This window comes from Ochotona princeps, chromosome 23, assembly GCF_030435755.1.
Source record: "Ochotona princeps isolate mOchPri1 chromosome 23, mOchPri1.hap1, whole genome shotgun sequence".
NCBI classification, from domain to species: Eukaryota; Metazoa; Chordata; class Mammalia; order Lagomorpha; family Ochotonidae; genus Ochotona; species Ochotona princeps.
The window spans coordinates 21,615,802-21,639,347 of NC_080854.1; the positions used below are offsets into that span (position 1 = coordinate 21,615,802).

General features: G+C 35.3%; 2 protein-coding genes across 5 annotated transcripts in view; one reads left to right on the forward strand and one right to left on the reverse strand.

Moving 5' to 3' along the window:
• The window catches only part of NIPBL (NIPBL cohesin loading factor), a 155,038-nt gene that overhangs the window by 60,153 nt on the left and 71,339 nt on the right, over positions 1-23,546 (reverse strand). For 3 of the 4 annotated variants that reach the window (XM_058680016.1, XM_004583653.3, XM_058680017.1), the window contains exons 9-11: positions 21,049-21,675; positions 12,582-14,204; positions 866-1,048 (exon numbers count right to left, since the gene is read on the reverse strand). In XM_058680016.1, coding sequence (XP_058535999.1) covers positions 866-1,048; positions 12,582-14,204; positions 21,049-21,675 — 2,433 coding nt within the window. The remainder of the gene's footprint in view (positions 1-865; positions 1,049-12,581; positions 14,205-21,048; positions 21,676-23,546) is intronic. The other variant, XM_058680018.1, reaches the window with a different exon arrangement.
• On the forward strand, positions 3,620-4,127 carry LOC105941735 (small ribosomal subunit protein eS12-like). The gene has a single exon (XM_036493733.2). The coding sequence runs from the start codon at positions 3,690-3,692 to the stop codon at positions 4,125-4,127; it is 438 nt and encodes a 145-aa protein (XP_036349626.2). The 5' UTR covers positions 3,620-3,689.

A 23,546-nucleotide genomic window follows, 5' to 3' on the forward strand; every position in this document is an offset into this window, starting at 1 on the left:
ACACAAGTGAAGATCTCCCATAGTCTGTTTCCACTGAATGGCGTTTAAGTCAAACAAGGTTGCTGACCCCTCTTGGCTAGGCTCAATTCTGTTGCTCCAGAAGAAGGAAGATAGGGATAAAAGAGAAGAACTTTTTCAGTGGACCAGTAGGAAGACAGGCGAGGTATAGCAAGTCTAGTGCAAGGACAGGTGGTCACAGTGTTGTAGAGAGGTAGCTGTGTAGTGAAGAAGCCAGCTCTGGAAAACAGTGAAACAAGGGAGGAATTCCAGGACACAGCTGGGCAAAGGAGAAGCCAGGTCCAAACCACACAGATAATCCGCAATGTGGCTAATCCATTCATAATTTAGTGCGAGTATGGTTTTTATAGTTCTTCATCTGGCTATCTCCTATGTGTCCTTCAAGACTCAACTCAAGTCTCACCTCTTCCAGTAAGCATTCCATGAACCCCCAATTCTAACATTTTTAAAATGTCAGTCCAGTGTGTTACCACAGCACTCTGGACTTAAACTATTAGCATTGCACTACAATACTTCATTTACATATTTCCCCCATTAGACTGAAGATTCTTTTTTTGAGAACAGGGGCCAAATCTTATTTGTATTTTTATTATTAATGCCAAGAATACAATAGGAGGTCAATCAATGTTTGTTAAATTCTTAGACACGTATCTGGTTTTTTTTTTTTATCACTAATTCTAACTCATTTAAAATTTTTTTCTTGGTGCCAACTGATCTCATCTTTCGCATATTCTTAAGGAAAACAGCCGACTATACTTTATTAAGAAGTCATTTTTCTTTTGCTACCCCCCAAAATTACAAATAAGACACTCTGTTTTATATTTCCAAGTAATAAAGTAATACTTACATTCAAAGGCTTCATCACTATCATTATCTTCATCTGAACTGATTTCAGCATATTTTGGCTTTTCATTAACTGTGCTACGCTTGCGTTTGTTCATTTTCACCCGTTCACAAAGTGGCATTGTGGATTCAATTTCTGCCAGGAGTTCAGGGGGTAATTCTTTTAACACTGATTGATCTATACTACCTATTAATAAAAGGCAAGAAAACAATTTATATCTGAATATCAAAGAAAAAATTTTAACTAAATTACTCACAAAAGTGTTCTTTATTTTCTAAGTGACTTATCAAAATAAAACATGCTCATTTAAAGTTATAATGCTCTAAGCCCTAAAATTAATTTGTATATATATGTAATTTAGAACATTCATAAAAATGGCATTAAAATATGGCTTTTAGTGTAAACATTTTGAAACACATGTACAGTTTTCTATAATATACATTTCTATGAACTTTTGAAGACCCCTTGCATGCAGGAATTTCATGTGCTTTTCTGGCACCTGAAAGAAAATGTTTTATGGCTTATTGACTATTATTTTTAAATGTCTATTAACTGTTGTTGGAAAGGCACATCTGCAGAGAGGGGAGTCAGAAAGGAACATCCTCCATCCACTGGTTCACTCCCCAAGTGGACGCAATGGCCGGAGCTGAGTCAATTCGAGGCCAAGAGCCAGGATCTTCCTCCAGGTCTCCTGTGTAGGTGCAGGGTCCCACGGCTTGGGCCATCTTTACTGCTTTCCCAGGCCACAAGAAGGAAACGGGATGGAAAGTGAACAGCAGGGATATGAACTGGCACCAATATGGGATCCTGGTGCATGCAAGATGAGGATTTAACCATCAGGTTATTGTGCTGGGCCCTTTTGTATGGTTTATTTTTAAAGAGCATGAGCAGCTCCCAAAGATTCTTTAAATCTATTTTCAATGAACTTCTTGAAGTCCCTTGTATATATGTAGAAATATGTATGTATGTATTTTTCTGACATAGTAACTTAAAAGAAACATGACACTGCTATAAAAATGAACGGCAGTAACATCACCAATTTTTGATAAAATGTATTCCTTGACTAGAAATATTCTGAATATGTTAGAGATCACTAGTATCAGCAAGTGGATTTGTGGTAGATATTAAGTATTTAGCTTACATTCTCTTACTACTCTAATTTGTGTTACAAACATCTGGAGTAGACCTGTAAACAGTTTCAAATTAATGTTATTTCTCAGTACAACTAAGAAAAGCTGAAGGGCAAGCACCACCTCCTTTTTTCCTCTACAATCTCAGGGTGGCTGGGACAAAAGCTTTACATATGCTTTAATCTGTCACTATCTAAATGAGAAACATGATAATGCTTTCAAAACATGATAATCCATTATGAAGACTTTCTTCAAACAGACAAAACCAATACATACAGAGGATAACAGACACAGATAAAGCAAATAAGTCAAAATATTAGAAAATGCAAATATCTATAACTAAAAATAAGTTCCATATTGTTAAGTTCATATCTTCCTTTCCAAAGAGTAAATAGAGTAAAAATATATAAACATGATACAATAATAATGAATTTTCACACTAATCCTACCTGCGTCCATACAATTTCTATAAAGAAATTGTAAAATTCTGACAGTTTAAAAATAGAGGAGTAGTAAAGCTATTTATTCAGACTATTCTATCTTAATGGCTAACAAAGATGACATTTTTGCTTTACTTACTCATGCAAAATTTTTAAAGAAATAAAGTCTTACCTGATAACTGTTATTATGAATTAGAGTAGAGTAACACAGAGGTTTATAGAAGAAAATACTAGCAACTTATAATCAATATTAACACCTTCATTTATGACACTCAAGTGGTAGCAGTGGTTATATAAAGAGTAAAAATAAACCATGACAGAAAACTAAGGAGGCTCTAATTAACACATATTTCAGTACCTTGACAATATACTATCAAATAATTCAAGATATAGAAAGCAAAGTATTCATTTTAATAAAATAATCCTTTTTATATTTTTGAAGCTTATTCATGTGCACAATTTCTTATATTCACTTATAGATATTAATTCCTGCATTGTTCCTAAGCTGCTGTATTTTACAGACAAATACAGACATTTGCAACATTTTTAAAATGGACAATTGTTTCTGTAGTATTCTAAATACAATCTTTTACGGTTATAAATATGGGTAACCCAAAGTCTTTGCCCCTTAATCCATCACAAGTCATTTTTCTTTTTTGTAAGTTTAATATCAGCAGAATGTAAACATGATTTTGTTAAAAAAAAAATTTAAAGGCAAAAGAGGAGAGAAGCAACAGATAAGACCACTCACTATCTTAATCCCTAAATATCCACCAAACAAGGTTCAAAAGTGTGAAGTGGGAACTAATCACAGGTCTACTACTGAGATGGTAGAGAACCAATCACGTGAGGCTTCACTGCTGCCTTCCAAGGTTGGCCTGAACAGAAGCTAGAACCAGGCCCTAAACACAGGCATTCCAATGTAGGAAGTGAGGATTTTTATCTGAGTTACATTCAGCACACAGGATTTTTAAACAAATTTCCCTGATAGTTTCACATTAGTTAAATTCACATCACAAAAGCCATAATGACTCGTTAATATCCCAGAACTAAAATTATCTTGCAGACAAGTACTCAATGGGTAATCAATGGTTAATGCATGTGTGTGTACTTATACTCTCCATAGTGGATCAGGATGCTACTAGAGCAAGCACTCCTTTTACAAAAATTGTTCCTTCCTGCCGCCGCCGCCGCTGAACCGCGCGGAGGCGAGGCCCGAGTGCGTTCAAGATTCGGCTTCACTCGTAACCCACCGCCATGGCCGAGGAAGGCATTGCTGCTGGAGGTGTAATGGACGTGAACACTGCTCTGCAAGAGGTGCTCAAGACCGCCCTCATCCACGACGGCCTCGCGTGTGGCATCCGTGAAGCCGCCAAAGCCTTAGACAAGCGCCAAGCCCACCTCTGTGTGCTAGCATCCAACTGTGATGAGCCCATGTATGTCAAGTTGGTAGAGGCCCTGTGTGCCGAACACCAGATCAACCTCATTAAGGTTGATGACAACGAGAAACTTGGGGAATGGGTAGGCCTCTATAAAATTGACCGAGAGGGGAAACCCCGTAAAGTGGTTGGCTACAGTTGCGTAGCCGTTAAGGACTATGGCAAAGAATCTCAAGCCAAAGATGTCATTGAAGAATACTTCAAGTGCAAGAAATTAATAAATAAATGTTTGGCTTTAAAAAAAAATTGTTCCTAATGATCAAACACTGATATTTTGGGTCTCCTATTCAATAATTCACATATCAACATTTATTTGTGGCAGAAGGGACCTCAAAAGTTCATAGAAAACTGAAATGAAAGAAAATCAGAATTTTCTTTGAACTTATTGGACTTTCCTAAATTAACAAAGATTCTATCAAGTTTCATAGCATTGCTACTTTCTAGATCATTTTAACCTCTGCACAACTTGCAAAGTTAAAATCACATAGTGTAAGAACCAAATGTTTTATTTCTGATTCTGATTTACTTAATTTCAACAAGAAATTCAGCAATGTATTATCCTAGAAACATGAATACTATTTTATTCTGAATGGAAATGTCTAGTCCACATACTTTCTTTGTATGAAACATTCATTTAAGTTGACTAAGCTAGGTCCCCTGATTCAAACATGAAATACTTGATTTTCCTATTCTCAGGCTCAAATTTTTTGATACATTGTATCAAGGATCTCAAATGAATAAACAATGAGTACTTAAAAAAATGCTTCTAATGTTTTAAAATTATTTCTCCTGAACTAGAAAATAATCCTTTAAACACAAGCCTGTTTCACTCTTTTTTTAACTGATTGACAATTTTGTGGGAGGCTGCTGTCTGCCAAGCTATTTGCTTCGACACTGCAGACTACCAACTACATTATTTACATAAGGAATTGACCACCATCAAATTTTAAGTTATTGTCTTCAGGAAAAATGCTATTTCATCACAATTTTGTTAGGTACCATATTTTCAGCATATATGAACACACATATAAGTATTCAATTAAACACAATGCATCTTTCTATATTACTGTTGAAGTTATGATTAAGGAATGCATTTACTGCTCAGTGTACCACATTTTAGAAATCGTAGATTTCCAGTACATATCAATTATAATTAGTACATTGCTAGAATACTTAAACCCTAAGTAATTAAAAGACAAAGTTGCAAAGATTCACTAATTTGATAACTAGCACTGTGGTTTGCTTTTGAAAAACAGGAAAACAAATTTGAGGTTAAAATAAATCACCTCAACTAACAAACTCTTTTGTTTCAGCCAATGGAAATCAGCTATGCTCAGAAATAATACTAAGAACATGTCATAGAAATCTTCAGATTTTATAAATATCCCTAAATCCTGGGCAAGCATTAGTATTAGTTCAGTGACTTTTTTTGCACAGCTACCAAATAACTTAGGAGTATCAACAAACAGAGTTTTAATTTCAACTATAGGTAAGCAGCGGCAAGAAGAACAAAAGGCAGAAATCCAACAATGCACACTATCACTATGTCCTCTTTTGATTGTAAGTGAGCCTTAACTGTTTGAAAATACAAGCTTTTTTTTTTTCTTTTTGGTAAATGGTTCCTAAATGCAAAGTTGAAGCCATTGACAGTGAGTACATTCAGGACTACACACTGATGACAGAGCTCTGAAAAACAGCAGTTGAGAAGCAGAAACAAAGGAGGCAACCTGAAGATAAACTGGAAAAAAATGGAATTTTAAACATGACTGGGACACTGAGTATTCTTCCACCCTGTCCCAATCCTGTCCCAAACACACACACACACACCCCAAACCTGACGGTAAAAAAAAAAAGAGGTATGGCACTCTGTTATGCTCCAAAATGTACAGTGAATGAAGGGAAATTGAAAATGAGACAATGAAAGTTTCTGAGCTCACAAAACATTCGCTACAGAGGAAGAATTTAGATAAGCATACTTAAGCAGTTTTTGAAAAAAAAAGGCAATCAAAAATTAAGATATCAGCTTTTGCACTAAGAGAATGAAGATGAGTGCAGTGAAATTCAGTAAATATCACCAGTTGGCAGGGTACAGAGGGGATCTGTTTATAACTGAAGGGGCAAGGTTTCAATATACAGAAAAGAGGATCACATATTCTAGGAGAAAAAACAGTAGATAAATACTGGTTTCCACTTTATGTAATGGTTCAGGAAAACTCAAGTGATTCATGGTTTGACAATAGGGCATTGAACAGTCTAAAATTTGGTAAAGAGACAGAGACTCCAGGTAGTAGCTACAAGCTGGCCAATCATACCTCTCCTGAAGCAGAGGTGATTAGGGTCAAAGCTGAAGCTATTGTTTCTAGTATCTCTGAAAACTCTTGAACAATAACCTGAGACTAGCAAGTCTCTTTTGAACGTTTTCCAGTATCTGTAAAGCTGCAAATTGTGACATTTAAAAACACATTGTAAAATCTATTTTGTGGGTTTTGATTAGTGGTTGCATTTAAAATTTTAATTTTTACATCTAAGGCTCAGTGATTTCTTACCTGTAAATAAAATTTTGTTCATTCTATAATAAAATTGTATTAGAATTCAGTCACATACATTTGTTTACAAATGATCTGTTGTTGTTTTTAAACTACATTAAAGATAAATGGTTCAGAAAGCCCAAAATAATTGGCTCTTTGGTTCTTCATGGCAAAAGTCTGCCAACTCCTGATCTATACACATCATTTTTTTTTTAAAGATTTATTTATTTTTATTGGGAAGGTGGATATACACAGAGGAGGAGAGACAGAGAGGAAGATCTTCTGTCCGATGATTCACTCCCCAAGTGAGCGCAACAGCCGGTGCTGCGCCTATCCGAAGCCAGGAACCTGGAACCTCCCCCAAGCCTCCCACATGGGTGCAGGAACCCAAGGCTCTGGGCTGTCCTCAACTGCTTTCCCAAGCCACAAGCAGGGAGCTGGATGGGAAGTGGAGCTGCCAGGATTAGAACCGGCGCCCATATGGGATCCCGGGGCATTCAGGGCGAGGACTTCAGTAGCTATGGCCACGCCTCGGGCCCAAATACACATCATATTTTATTAAGCATAAATAAGATGCCATTTACCCTGTAAGTGCAGTTAACTACGTTCTACAGTTTAGATAACTGAAAATGGTTTATCTAATGAAGACAAAGCTTGTTTGTAGCAACTCGAAGAAAATTTAGTGAAAAGGATAAAAGATTTTAAGAAAATCCAGTTTTAAGCTTTGTAGTTTGATACCATTTCATCATTGTTCAATTACAAAATTACTACAAGGTAGAACTAGAAAATGAAAATGTGCTTTCCAGAAAATGTCCTATTTAAATAACAATTTACTACTTAACATGGACGGTAGATGGCAGAAATCAAATGGTTCTTTTGTTGACATGTATATACCACAATTAAAAATATATATTGTTGCAGTAATATATTTAAAAACATACTAATTATGAAGAAAATATACATGAAGAAACTGATTCCAAAAAATTACTTTCTTCATTAGATAAATTCAGTTAAAAGGTCAATAATCTCCATTTCCTAGAGAGCGGGTAAGAATTGGGTAGACTTTGGACCTAATTTTAACAACATTCATTTTGCTCTCTTAACCATGTTAATAAGGTGAATGGATACTGGTTTCTCTACCATAAAGTGAACTAAACCTTGAAAAAACAATTAATATTTACTTAGGATTTTCAGCACTTTTTTTGTACTATAATTTATAGTGAGTTTAAAACAGAATTTTCAAAAGAAGGTCCTACATAATCCTGAGAATACTAATTTTTCTTTTTTGGTATTTATTTATTTTTATGGGAAAGGCAGATTTACAGAAGGAGGAGAGATGGAGAAAGAAAGATCTTCCATTTGCTGGTTTACTCCCCAAGAAGCTGCAAAACACGGAGCTGAGCAGATCTGAAGCCAGGAACCAGGAGCCAACTGCTTCCTTCAGGTCGACTTTGGGCCATCCTCAATTACTTTTCCAGGCCAAAAGCTGGGAGATGGAAGGGAAGCGGAGCTGCTGGGATACAAACTGGGGTGCCCATATGGGATTCCTGCACAAGCAAGGCAAGAACATAAGCTACTAGGCTATTGTGCTGGGCCCAAGGATATTAACTTCTTAGGAGGAAGGGAAGTGATTCTCTCTCTCACAAACACAAATTTTTAATTGGAAATTCAGATATACAGAGAGGAGGACAGAAATATCTTTTGTCTGCTCATTCACTCCCTAAGTGACCACAACGGCTGGAGCTGAGCTTATTAGAAGCCAGGAGTTTCTTCTGGGTCTCCCACGTAGTTGCAGGGTCCCAAGGCTTTGGGTCATCCCTGACTGCTTTCCCAGGCCACAAGCAGGGAGCTGGATGGGAAGCAGGGCCAGTAGGACACGAACCAGCACCCACAAGGGATCCTGGAGTGATCAAGGCAAGGACCTGAATCACTAGGCTAATGCACCGGGCCCCAGTTAACCATATTTTTTTTTTAAAGATTTATTCATTTTATTACAGCCAGATATACACAGAGGAGGAGAGACAGAGAGGAAGATCTCTGTCCGATGATTCACTCCCCAAGTGAGCTGCAACGGGCTGGTGCACACCGATCCGAAACCGGGAACCAGGAACCTCTTCCAGGTCTCCCACACAGGTGCAGGGTCCCAAAGCTTTGGGCCGTCCTCAACTGCCTTTCCAGGCCACAAGCAGGGAGCTGGATGGGAAGTGGAGCTGCCGGGATTAGACCCGGCGCCCATATGGAATCCCGGGGCTTTCAAGGCGAGGACTTTAGCTGCTAGGCCACGCCGCCAGGCCCTCCAGTTAACCGTATTTTAAAATCCACTTTATTTATATTATATTCATAATATATTCATAAGATATTCATCATATTAATATCTATTATCAGGCCTTTTTAAAGGATGGCTTCATTTACTTTTTTAGAGTAAGAGGGAATTTAGTACCTTAAAGATTATTTCTTTCTGATTTTGAGAGAACCTTTATCTATTTATGAAGAAATAATTTTTAACATACTAAGTTTTGGCCAAAGTTTTCTACATAAGGAAATAATGTGCACACATTTTCAAAACATCGTCCTGAAATTACACTCAACAATAGGAAGGTACACATCATGTCAGCCTCTGCAAAAATTATTCCAAACACTTCCTAAAGCTATCATTGATACTGTCTTTAATTCAGCATTTAAAGTTACATTTTTTATTTAAAAGGTAGAGAGTGACAAAAAAATTTTCTACCTGCTACTTCCTTCCTCCAAATGATCACAGCAACCAGGCTGGACAAGGATAAAACCAGAAGGGACTTCAACCTGGATCTTCCACAAGAGTGGCACGGACCCAAATATTGGAGCCATCTGTAGCTGCCTTCTAGGGAGCAGGGAGCAGGATTTAAAAGTCAACTAGCCTTTGGGGATTCAAAGGAGGTACCCATTGATTTGAGATGTAGCAAACAGTTGCTACATAAAATGCCCCTACTTAAGCATTTTAGAAACGCATCTTATAAAACAATCAATTGAATTAAAATAAATTTCCACTGCAGCATCACTGAGGGCTAGTAAATATTACAATCTACTTCAAATAAACCAAGAACTTTCATAATTCATAAACTTATGCTATAACTCCATTCTCAGAAACAGAACTTACTCTCAAATTTACAGAAGAGTCTTATTGTTGATTTTGCAATCTTATTTAAAAGACAGTAACAGACGAAGAGCCAGAAAAGAGAATAGGTAGGAATGAGAGAAATAAAAAAAAGACCATCCACTGGCTCATTTCTAAAATGCCTGCAACAGCAAAGGCTGAGACAGACCAAAGGACCAAGCAAAGTCTCCCATATAGATGGCATGGACCCAGCTACTTGTGAGTCATCTCTGTTGCCTTCCCAGGTCTATCAGTACAAAGCTGGATCAAAGAAAGCAGGGTAACTTGACTCAAATCAACACCTCTATGTAAGGTGGGTGCACTCTAGCAGTGGCCTAAGGCACATAACATGTACTCAAAAGCTGAGAGTCTTTAACATAATCTGTTTAAATTGCTTAGCGGTAAGTAAAAGGCAAACAGTTAGTTGTGTGTTTTGGTGACCAACTCTCAGCAGGATAGCTTCTACAGTAGATAACAGAGGTTTAACAGCCGCCCCTAAAAATGACTACAATCACAAGCTCATCAAATGAGCAACAGAGTTTAACCATTGCTGATTATTAGAGCTGCTACGTACATTCCTAGTGAATATAATTTCAGCAACTGTTTTCCCTTTTAGTTTAAATGACCATAAATAAATGATCATAGAGTGTTTCTTGAACTGAGTTCAAGTAATGGAGACCAATACACTAACTGCCAGGGGCAGGAGGAAGTAAAGCTGTATATAGCTAACATATTTTGACAGTCTATAGTTTTTCATTAAAACTAAAAAAAAAAAAAGTACATTGTAATTACTGACATCGGCTGTTAAGATACAAGCATTAACAGCTGATGAGGGTCTCATGACCACTAATTTAATTTGGACAAAAATTGTACATTAAGGAACTATTCTGATAATCAAAGGTTAACAACAAAGTAGTTATGGGGCACTTAATACTTTAAAAGGAGATATTTTATTTACATGCATTCTGAAATGAATCTAAGCATTGTAATTATATTTTTTGATAAATAACCTCCCTTACATTTGCAAATTACAGTACGTATTTGTATACAGAAGCATGCCCATGTACACACACTCTAAAATCACTCTAAAAGGCAGACACCCAGTTTTCTTACAGACACGACCAAATGAGGTATATATAATTGTATTAGTAGTACACTTACAGTGAAATTTGTGTTAGTGTCAAAAAGTCATTCATAGGCAATGAAATCACACATGAAAAACCCAGTAGAAATAAAATCGCTATTAATTAAGAACTATAATTCTTGATGTTCTTTAAGCATTTGTAGAAGATAATTTGTGAGAACACAGCTCAGAAAGCAAGGCTAGTACAAGCTGACAGAAGGCAGGGAGGAAAGGATGGGCCACAGCCAAGAGACCAGAGGGTACCACTTTCCATCTTTCATCTAGACCTTCTAAAACTGTGTAGTTACACTCTTTTACATTATCTCCAAACTTTAACCAAAAATGTTTAAGTAAAATCTGGATTCATAAGCAAAACAAAACAAAACAAAACACTACTGCTGGTGCTAGCCCCCACATTGTACAATCTCTTTCATATTAACAAGAAATTTTGAAAAAATACATTGACAATAAAAGGCTACTTAATAATGCAATGTTAAATGAACTTTTGTATGTCTGATAGTTATAATTGAAAAGGTAAAAGTTTTGGCAATAATACTGATTAGGAAGGCAAAAGCTTTTGGTTTTGAAAGATAATCAGTAAAAAGTAAATATTCAATGAAGACCAAGGAAGAATAAAAAGAGTTTAGTCAAAAGTCACTTCCTGGAATATACTGTTATTTATAGTAACACTGTTTTCAAAGAGCTTTCGTCGGGTAATCAAGACACAATAATAGCATAAAAACATAATAACTATTCCACTTTGCACATCTCCTTAAACACTACAATGCTATATAACACCACTTCGTGCAATAATGCAAATATTCTCTATCTGTGACACCCAATAGCTGAATATGACTGCAGAAGAAACAGTTAGGTAAACTTAATTTCTACTTAAATGGCCAAAAAGGGGCTACTGGCTGCAATTCTGATGGCATAATGACAGAATTCATATATCTGATACATTTACATTCTAATGAAATCTCACAGAATTGAACTTCAGAATCAAACATTTATTCAGCTCTACTGCTTTTAAAACTATTATCTTGATATTTTTAGAATTATGGTACATATAGGCTTTGCCACATAGTGCCATAAATATATTTTAAACCCTGAGGACAAATAGAAACACCAAATTACATTTTGTATACAAACTAACAATGTATTTGAAGCATTTAAGATCCTTCCAGCACAGCTATTGGGAATAGTACAATTTGAAGACAAGCAACTAATCAGAAAATTTACTTCAGTGATCACAAACACATTACCAAATACCCCCACTCCCAAATTTTATTATTTAACCCATGAGACAAATATCAATCCACATTGTCTTTGCATAAAAAGAGTAAATAATTTCCTAAATAAAAATGCCTCTCCAGAAAATGAATTTGACGTAACTTTCAAAAGTTAGGAAAAGTCAAACTATTCAATAACTAAAACAGAGATATGTTTGAAAGAATTACATATTTAACATTCTTAAGAAAACATATAGTAATGATTTTCATATACCATAGAGCTTTGCCTGGACACTGGACATTAAAATTCAATTTATTACCTCATTACAGAATAAAACACTCTCTAGCCAATATAATTTGCTAAATACATTTATTTCAACATCTCATCCATTTGATCAATAAGCAACTTTTAAAAATATCTGAAACAACCAAACAACAAAAGAATTTATTCCTGTGTAATAAAACAGAAATAAACCTGAAGAGAACCATGAGTAGTTCCAAGAGCTGGGAGAAAAAGAGTTCACTCAGAACTTTTTCAGCAGTTCACATGACAACTTACCTATATTTCTGGAAGTAACTCAAATTATCTTATTAGAAAAATTTTAATCAGCTTTTAAACTTTTATTTTTAAAATAATCAGCAGTCTTACAGCTTAAAACTTGTGAAAGACAAATGACATCAGAAATGTTCTTACCTTTGTTTGATTTTGACGGCTTATTCTTGATAGGTTTAAGCGAACTTCTTGATTTATCCTCTCTATCCTTAATAAGTTTCTGAACATCATCCAAAGACAGTTTTTGCAGAACTACTACAGGCTTAGCTCCTTTATTTAGATCTTCAACTAGTCCCATTTTTTCTACTTTGTCTTTCTGATCTTTCATATCCAATTTTTTTGTTTCCTGAGTAATATTGCCATCTTTATCCCTCTTGATTTTCGGAATAACAAAATTTTTCAATGCACCAGACCTGCCCCCCAACAAATAACTTGGAAATTCTGCCTTATTGTCAGGATGTGCTTTATTACCGTCTACTTTACTCTTGTTCCCCTCTGTCCTTTTGTCATCTTTACTATTTGGTGACTTAAAACTAGGTTTATCAGGCCTTGATTTATTAGAATCTCCTTGTTTAACACGAGGACTGTCAGGTCTTGATTTTTGTTCTCCCGAAGACAGTCTTTCCCGTGAGTCCCCTGATTCATGCCTATGTTTTCTTTCTAGTTTATCAGTTTTTGAAACATCAGATTTAATGCCATGCTCGTTTCTACTAGAGGATCTCAATGTTTCTGGTCTTCGAACTCTAGACTGATCCCCTCGATGTCGCTCTGATTCACCTCTGTCATCTAATTTTTGTTTATTATCATGGTCACGTCGTAGTGACTCAGAAATAGATCGCCCATCAGGTCTCTGCTTTAAGGCTTCAGCTCGCTCTGACTTTAACCGAGGTGATTCAGATTTAATATCCTGTTTATGTTTAGACACATCAGGTTTTTTCTCTGTTGACAGTTTTCCAGAATCCCTCCTATTTTCATGCCTGTGTTTTGGTGTTTCTGGTCGACCCTCATTTTTCTGCTTTGGAGTTTCAGGCCGGCTCTCACCTTTTTGCTTTGGAGTTTCAGGCCTTCCATCACCCTTCTGTTTCGGGGTTTCAGGACGCACATCACTCTTTTGTTTCGGAGTTTCAGGGCGGCTTTCACCCTTCTGCTTTGGAGTTTCAGGTCTTGATTTTGTTGTTTCTAACCTGCTATTATTTTGTTTGTTATCATTTGGTTTTGTGTCAGATGGTCGGTTCTCATTCTGTTTAGGCTCGCCTATGGGGTTCTCATTTTGTTTGGATTCAGTTGTTCTGCTCTCACTCTGTTTAAGTTCTTCTGTTTGGGTTTCAGTTTTAGTTTCTGTTTTATTTTCATTTGATTTTGTCTCTACCAGTTGGTTTTCATTTGGTTTAGATTCTGACAATCTACTTTCATTTTGTTTCATTTCACTTTTTGAAAGCTCTGAATCAGACTTTTTTTTAGGTGTCTCAGGATGGTTTTCTGGTGTAGACTTAAGACTGCCAATAATGTCTTCCTGAAGAACAGAAATAGGTGCATCATTACATGGTTTGATTTCTTCAGGCTTTTTTATGGAGTCTGAATCCTGAGATATAGAAGCCTGAGAGTCCACTCTTCCTGCCTGATGAAGATCAATGCTAACCATTAATGCTGGCCTTGACCCATTTCCCGTAGAACCCGTCTCCTGAGAAGCTGGTCTATTACCTCCTGTAGCACCCCCAGCCTCCTGTGGGTAAGAATCTTGTTTTCTTTTTTTCAAAGGCTTATCTGAAATTTAAAGATAAATATTCAATATCAGTAATAGATATGTATTCTTGATTATTAAAAACCATATGGACTCTGACCATCTTTTTAAAGTCAAATTTTTTAAATGTAGTGAGTATAAATACATTCATATAATAGCAAGCATGAATTACATATGCTTTTAAAACCAAGAATTGTGAAATATTCATGTTTGCTGGAATTCAGTATCACTGAGAATACTATAAAGAATTTATAGTATACTTTTTGAATATATAAATAAAACTATACCATGACGAAATTCGCTACATCAAATAAACATATGCTTATACTTGTATGTGTTAAGAAAATTGAAATTCTTTCTCTAAGAATAAGGCAAACTTGAAATAGGTATACTACCAGCAATAAGGTAAATGAGGGTATTAGTAAAACAAATAATTTTACTATTGTTCATAATTCTTTGATCCAGGATTCAAATTATTCAATGTGTTGACAGCAGAGAAGCAGTTTAAAAGCTAACACACAATGTTAGAAAGAAGCAAATTTAAAATAAGGAGCAACATATATTGAAAGTACAATCCATATAGCATGTAGGAACTTTTAAGGTGAATTTCATCCTAAGTAACTTCCACTAAAAACTGCTTCTGTTTTAAGACAACAGTTCTAGGGGGCCTATGATGGCTTTATAAAGAAATAATTACAGTTCCATGGAAATGCAAGCATGAACATACACACCCTACTGGATAAAATGTCAGGATATTTTTGACAGCTCTATGTTTCTAAATATGATTCCACTTCTAACACAGAGATTTCCAGGTCATTTTCTACAAACTGAATCTTCAGTTCACACCTTGAAGTTTCATCAGCTTTTATTCACTTCAATTCTTCACTGTGCTTTAAAAATAATTTCTACTAATTTTAAGAAGAACCTCTACAATCTCACATTTATTACTGTGATTTATCAATTAAGGAAAATAGTACCACAAAGTTAGAGGACTGACAACTTTTCTAAAGAACAGGTCCTTATTGTTAGTGAATCAAATTCTAACATAAATTTCAAATGTTAATGTTTCTTTCATACAACAATGTTCTATCATTTTGCAGTCAAAGTGAGAAACAGTTTATTTTAGCTAAAAATACAGTGCAATACAGTTAAAGTTTGCAAAGACAATAATAAAACTGAGTCATTCTGCTCTGATTACTCATGAAGGTCAATTGGCAAAATGGACTTAGTAAATACCAAAATTAGTTATTAGATTGCTTTCTCTAATTAAAATAAACACGATAAGAATTTACAGAATGCCTTCTGCATGAAATCTAAGAACAAAGCATAAAGAATACTAAACTTATAGAATCCTTTTAAAAAAGCATCTTTTCTATGTATCATTTTTTTAAAGATTTACTTATTTTTAGTACAAAGTTAGATATACAGAGAGAGGAGGAGAGATAGAGAAGATCTTCATTCCCCAAGTGAGCCGCAATGGGCCGGTGCACACCGGGTGCAGAGTCCCAAGGCTTTGGGCCGTCCTCAACTGCTTTCCCAGGCCACAAGCAGGGAGCTGGATGGGAAGTGGAGCTGCCGGGATTAGAACCGGTGCCCATATGGGATCCCGGGGTGTTCAAGGTGAGGACTTAAGCCGCTAGGCCACGCCGCCGGGCCCTCTATGTATCATTTTTAATTTATTTGAGTAGCAAAGAGATAGGGAGGGAGCAGAGTGAGAGAAACAGAGTAAGATGAACAAGAAGGCAACAGAGGGCTCCTATACACCAGTTCATTATCCAGTGGGCAGGACTATAATTCAGGTCACTTCAGATAGCGGGTGGAAGCCCAATTACTTGAGCTGTCACTGCTGTCACCCAAGGTCTGCACTGATGGGAATCAGGAACCAGGAACCAGACAAGAGAACAGAACCTAGGCACTATGACGTGAGGTAGGCACCTTATCCCTAAGCAACATGTTGGATCCACTAAGTGCTCCTCTGTTTGAAAATTAGGTCACATAAAATAAACTTTGCATTTTGCCAGAGAGCATAATAAATAATCACCATCTCCTAGACAGAATTTTAATTACAATTCCTTAACCTTCATGACAAAAATCTAAAAGTTCATACAGTATAATCTAAGATTTCTATATTTTCAGTAAAATCGGATTTAGGTATCTAAATTTAGGATATTTAAGATGTTTGTGGTTTCTTCTGTTAATGTAAGTGATCTGGATTTTAAAAAAAATAATATATTTTACAGGAGTAAAATCTAAAGAGTTACAAAATACTTAAGAGTGTATAAATCATTAAGCTCAGTTCAATTTACCCTCTGCCAATAAAAAGCAAGTTTCACAAGTAATTTAATTCTAAAGATATCAAAATGTTTTATTATTAAACTATGGATCCTAGTATTATTTATTTTAAAAGTACAAGAAAGTTGGGCTCGGCAGCGTGGCCTAGTGGCTAAGGTCCTCGCCTTGATCCCATATGGCCGCTGGTTCTAATCCCGGCAGCTCCACTTCCTCTCTATCTCTCCTCCTCTCAGTATATCTGACTTTGTAATAAAAATAAAATAAATCTTTAAAAAAAAAGTACAAGAAAGCTTATGCACATAAGCAGAATATTAAAATGAAAAAGATAATTTTTCTACATTATTAAAATTGCTTAAGTTCTATCTTTTTCAGTTCCTGGAAAATATTTCACATCTAATGTAAAATTCAGAACATTTTCATCATTTGTATTTGAATTCTTGCCTACCTCAAGAGCATGCACATTCACTTTCTGATTCAATTCCACTATGAACTTACTCTGTAAGGTGGCTCATTTCTGTCCATCCATTTTTGTTACCAGTCTTTACTACGTCTAACCTTCATCTAGTGAAGGTTATTATTCTAGCAATAATAATAGAAATAATTGTAAGAAGAATAATTGCTCCAAGAAGTATAACTGTAGTATTTGGGAAACTGATTACCTTTAAACCCTCTTCATCTTTGGAGATTGTAAGATTAGCTATTAGAATGCATATATTCTGAAGAAAATACATACAAAAGGATATAATAATTTTAAAATCAACAACTCTTGTCATCAAGATACGAATATTTTGAAGAAATATCTGCCCTTTAAAATTTTCTGAATTCAATTACGTCTGTAAGAAGGAAACTTACTATTGTATACAACTGCATGTGATAACTGGAAGCATCTAATGCACAAAGCACAAGAGTCACATACATGATACGCAATCATGAAAAATGAAAACATCTCACCCTTTAAACCAGGCCAAACCATTCTTACCCCAAATCTCAAACTCTTATTCCAAATAACAGTGGATAACATGGATTGAGTATTACATATTAAAATGGTTGGGAATGAAATGTTTCAGATTTTAATTTTTCAGATTTTGGAATATTTGCATATATTCTACTGGCTGAGCATGCCTAACACGAAAAGATCTGAAATACGAAAATCTATCAACATCCAGAACATTATATATTTCAGATTTCCTGAACAGATATGTTCAAAGAGTAATTTATTTCTTATGAGGGCTACAGTGCAAGATTATTATAACATTTTCTAACACACTCTTATTGAAGCTAGATCACTCATTGCACTTATAACATGGAAAGTGGACCTTGGGAAAAGATGAAATAGGCAAAGATGAACAAAGGAAGCCCCTCTTTGACAAAAGAAAGAAGAAATTTTCAGCAAAGGAGATATTAATGTCTGTGATAGGTCACCTCAGAGGCAAAATGAAGTCTTTTAACATTAATTGATGTAATGATAGATGTTAAAAGTATGAGCAAAAGGATTGAGAAAAAGTCCTCTTAAGATACTATAAAATACTGGGTTACAGAGTCACCGTATCAATAAAAAGAACTGTCCAAACAGATAATAGACCAAAGGGACATACATATCCAGCAGCTAGAGTACATTAAGAACCATCACAGCTTAGGCAATATGTTCTTTAAGGTTACTCCTTGTCTTGAGTTACACAATTAACAGCTATATTTTTTTAATTAAATAATCCCATTTATAAGATAAAGCTTTGGGTGTCTGATTATTGAAAAGAATACTTCACTCATTGCAAATGAATAAACTGAGAAAGTTATGACCTAAAGCAGAGCTCACAGTAAAACTCTGTAGGTCAAACAAGTAGTCTTTGTTTTGTATAACCAATTACACAATAGTTGCAAAAAAAAAAAATCCTGACCACATTAAATATTAACCTTACAGTTTAGTCCTAAAAAGCAAAAACTGACAATTTTGAATCATTATATTGAATAGTTATGAATTAATTTTTATAAAACTCCCACCTCAGATAAATTTTCTTTTTTCTATGAATCCTCATCTGCAATCTTTCATCTTTCTAACACCTTAGGTAACTTCTTAGATTAAATTACTATCATACAACACAAAACTAAATGCAAAATGACAGGTGTCTAAAGTGTTAGGTTGGTACTTAATCCCAAGTTTTCAAATAAATCCACGGAACAACAGGCGCATGTCTTTCAAAAAACAAGTTTAAAATGACAAGAGTAATAAGACATTAACAAAACCTACTTTCATCATTACAGTACCAGATAACTATCAAATTTATGACAACCCTGCTCAACTTTTCAATTTTCTCTGCGCTAGCCACATATTATAGAGTACAGAGCAAACTGTTTATAGATTACTAAAACAATTACGAATTCCTATAAAAATGATGTATAGTACATTTTTATTTACCCAAAGAAATAGCAGCAGTACAAAATAAGTTTGCTAATGCATTTAGATTTATTTATTTATTTGAAAGGAAAGATCTTTGATCTTCTGGTTCACCACCCTCATGGCTGTAAAGGCCGGTTGAGCCAGGTCAAGGCTAGGAGCCAGGACCTTAATCAGGGTGTCTCACAGAGAGCAAAACGGGCCCAAACACTTGGGTTATTTTCTGCTGCTTTTCCCAGGCCATGAAAGAGAACTAGATTGGATGTGGAGCAGCCGGGACAGAAACTGGTGCCCACATTAGATGTGGGCTATTTTACAAATAGCTATATCAAAGCATCAGTGCCTGACCTTATTTTCATTCCACTTCTAAAAAGTAAAAATTGATTTCAATCAATATCATTCAATAAAAATTCAGGAAAGTACAAAAACATTTATGATTTTCTATATTTTTGCATGAACAACAAAAATCATCTAAAGGGTTCAACTTCTTTGGAGAGTACAATTTTCCATAACAAGACATAATGTCACACTAAATTCAGTTGTCAAGCCAGCTAATATTTCTTAGTTAGGTAATCACAATTTTGGTTTTTTTTTTTTCCCAAAATTCTCATTGGATTCAGGAATCCTGAGAGGATTAATATAGAAGAAAGCAAAACAATATTGCTCTCTTAATCTGATATGGATAGGCCTCTAAGACAGATTACAGGACAAGTTAAGGGTATTTTTAAAGTTTTTGAATAACTGATTTTAAATCATTGCATACATAAACTTCAAACTTTTTGTTTTTGGTTTTAATTCCACTTTTCATAAATATTCTAATGTAACCTTATACTTAAGAACCTGTACACTGCACACTGCAAACTAAAGACAAAAAAAAAACCCAAAAAACAAAAAACAAAAAAAACCAGGCATAATGTCAAAGACCTTCTAGTTAAAGAAATTTTGTTCAATAATTACCAAGAAATAAAATCTATCAGGTCACATATAAAAACATAACTAGAATGTTTCAATCATAAAATTAAATCACAAAGTTTGTCTTTGGTTTGGATGACTGTATGAATATAAACATTTGTAAAGTCATCAAATTCCTCAACCACCAAGTCAATCACTAATTCCTCAGGCTCTTAAAATATTCAAGGGAGTGTGTACATAGTGTATGGCAAATAATCTAGAACACAGTAGTACTACGTTTTTTGGTAACAAAGCACAACAAACCCATTACTACGTCCATTCTAACATACTAATCAAGTAAAAGGCATTCTAAGATTTGCTATTTAGTATCAACTTAAAACTCTTCCTGTGTTTTACTCCCCCTCCTTGTTAAAAAGTACTAAGCAAAGTAAAATAAAAAAACCAAAAATAAAATGGAAAACACATTGTTAACTTCATAAATAAATATAGTTCTCTAGTAAGCATATATGTTAACTTTCCTTAAATGTATCAGATGAAATAATCCTATAGCACTTAATCCTTGACATCAAAAGCTGAAAACAAACATCTACGTTAACTTTATTTTTCATGTAATGGAATTTAAAACGCATATTCTTTAGCAGAAAAGCACAAATAAGAAAAATCACACACTATATAACTGATGAGAGACCTGCCATAGAGAAATATAAATCTTAGATAAAGTGAACTATGAATATTAGTACTTCAAATACACAATGAGTCCTCAAAAAGTTCGAGGTAAATGTTTAAAATAAAAATCATCTCACAAGGTTTTAAATGTCTTGCATCATTTTGTAAAAATATGTATTTATTTATTTGAAAGTCAGAGTTTCAGAGACAGAGAGGTCTTCCAGCACTGGCTCACTCTCCTGATGGCGACAGGTGGGACTGAAGCAGGCAAAGCCATGAGGCAGAAGCTTCATTTGGGTCTCCCACATGGGCTGCAGGAGCCCAAACACTTGTAATCCTAGGCTGCATTCCTCATACCATTAAAACGGCACTGGATTACAAATAGAGCAGCAGGGACACAACCTGGGGTCACAAGCAGTGGTTTTACCCACTATGCTTTAATGCTAGCCCTTAAGGATAACTTTTAATTCCATTTCCCATGAATGTTTTGAAGAATCAATGTATTTGAGAGGACTAAACATAAAAATATAAGAAAGCAATTAAAAAAGTATTCAAACATTGTAATTATCCATTTGATCAGATGATGGAGTAAGAGATTATTTTACCTTTATCTTGAACTTCTTTTGAAAAGCGCTCCCTTTCAATGGCTGATTCTCTTTCTATTCTTTCAATTTCAGCCAATGCATCCAATTCCACTTCATCATATATAGGTCCCTGTTGTGATACCTGTTGCTGATTCTGTACCACAGAGGTCTGGGGTGGTTTTGTAGCAACTGAAGTGTTCTGTTGTAAAACAGGCACTTGATTTGCTGGAAGGAATGCTGTTTGTTCTTGCTGCGACAAACATTGAGCAGCATTTAGTGGGCGATTTACATCCTGTGGAGTAATGGGTGTTTTTGAAGTCTGTCCTGGATACTGCACATTAAATGGAATATCATTTTCTGAGACATTGCTATTTTCCATACCAGAAAGCATATCTTCTTGCTGGTCCATATCTGAAGACCTTACACGAGATAGTCTTAATGTAAGTTTAGTGGAGTCCTTGGACGGGGAACTAATTATATCATACATTGCAGCTTTCTCATTCTGGTCTTTTTCATCCTTGCCTAATTTCATTTTCTTCTGTTTCTTTTGTTTTCTTTCTGGAGAATCTAGCAAGATGTCTGGGGGAACATCTCGAGGTGATGAACAAGGTAGAGACTGAGACTGTAGAATTAAAGGTGGTCTTGATCCTAGGAAAATAATTTGACAAGAATGAACAACTGTGCTGGTTTTATATATTCTTATAGTGTGACAAACTTTTGTGACAACATAGTAATACTAGAATGAATATTAACTTATCTAATAAAACATTTAGTAAAAGATGAAAAGAAGCCCTCAAGTCTTGCCCCGCACAGTTGTTAAGCTAGTTGTTAGACGATCTAGGTTTGAATGTATCGAAGTATAAATATTTAGCTATAAAAGGGCAAAAGAGCGTATTGTTTGTAAAGACAAAACAACTCGAGTATTTTACCTATAATCAACTTTTGCTAATTAAGAAAATGGATAATGTCCCTGTATCTAAAAGTAACATTTGGTACTTTGTCAAGCTGCACAAAAATAAGAAATTAATTCCAGAGTTCACTGACATGAGTATTACTAAGAAATTGCAGAAAAATGATAGCTATGAGAGCCCTTCATTTACTTAAAAAATTGGTAATAAAATACTGAATTATGCCTTTATGTGGGTCTTTTTTCCATTCACTTATCATTATTCACATACTCTTTCAGCTTGCTATCCTCCTCAGAAAAAATTTCAATTCCAGAAAATCTTAAGGCTCAATTCTATATGATACAAAAAAGTATAGAAAAATACAACACTCAAAAAGAAAAAAATCTCCTACTTTAAAAGTATTAGGTGACGAAGAAGGGCATTCAGGAAAAAAAGTAAACTATATCTGAGTAATATGAAATCTGTAAGAAATTATTTTAAAACATCAGTCATTGTGGTGCATATTAAGTGGTTCCCTGCAATCCTAGCTTCCTATACTGGATGCTTATCAAGTTCCATCTGCTGTGCTTCAAATTTAGTTTCCAGTGAGCTGATCTGGGAATACAGCAGAAGACAGGCCCTGCCATTCAGGTGGGAGATCAGCATGGATTTACTGTCTCTTGGTTTTGGTTTGGTCTGGCTCTGGCTGTTACCATCTGGAAAGTGAATAAGATAAAGGAACATCTCTCTTTCTCACTCCCTCTCTGCTATTCTGCATTTCAACAAACATATAAATAGTAAAAATTACTCAAGATAATAGCTTTACATAAAGAATTACACCTAGATCTGTTTAAAAAATTTTCATGACTTGTACATCCTATCTCGCAATAATGATGTATGTTAAGTGTTACATGAAAAAGTAAATTTCAAGAGAGTTTGGCTCACAAGTAAAAGATGTGATAAAGATGCCCTGAGACTGCTTTAGTACAAATACTAGTTTCAAGGTTTATTAATCAGGAGGTATTAACTGAGCTTCTAAGAGACATCAAAAATGAACCGACACTTCTGGACAATTGGATTTGTGTCAACTGTATGATGTGTTTTGTATGTAAATTTTTAATTTCAACAACATTCTTGAAGATTTTCATCTACCACCATTTAACGGAAGACATTTATGAAGCTTACAGAGGTTAAAAATCTGCCCAAATATGTAGGCAGTAAACTTAAAAACTTAACCATACTTTTCTAAATCTGAACTATATACTACTATGATTTTCTATTAACTGTACGTTTTGGGGTCAGTCTGTTGACACAGTAAGATGATCCGCTGCTTGCAATGCCATTATCCCATGTGAATGCTACTTCAAGTCCTGGATGCTCCAGTTGCAGTTCATTGTCCTACTAATGTGCCTGAAAGCAGCAATAGTGCTTGGGCCCCTGTAACTCACATTAAAGCAGAAGTACCTGGCTCCCAGCTTCTGCTTGGCCCAAACCAAGCATTTTATTTGTGAACCAGCAGATGAAGATCTTTCTCCCTGGTTCTTCCACACCGTCAGGGACAGATGAGGTTGGTTAGGATGCTGGGTGTGGCCCACTCCCCTTTTCACCCCCCTTCACTCAGATACAGGAAGA

What these genes read in the sequence shown, in the direction of transcription:
- LOC105941735 (XM_036493733.2), top strand. Translation starts at nt 3,690, where the DNA reads ATGGCCGAGGAAGGCATTGCTGCTGGAGGTGTAATGGACGTGAACACT.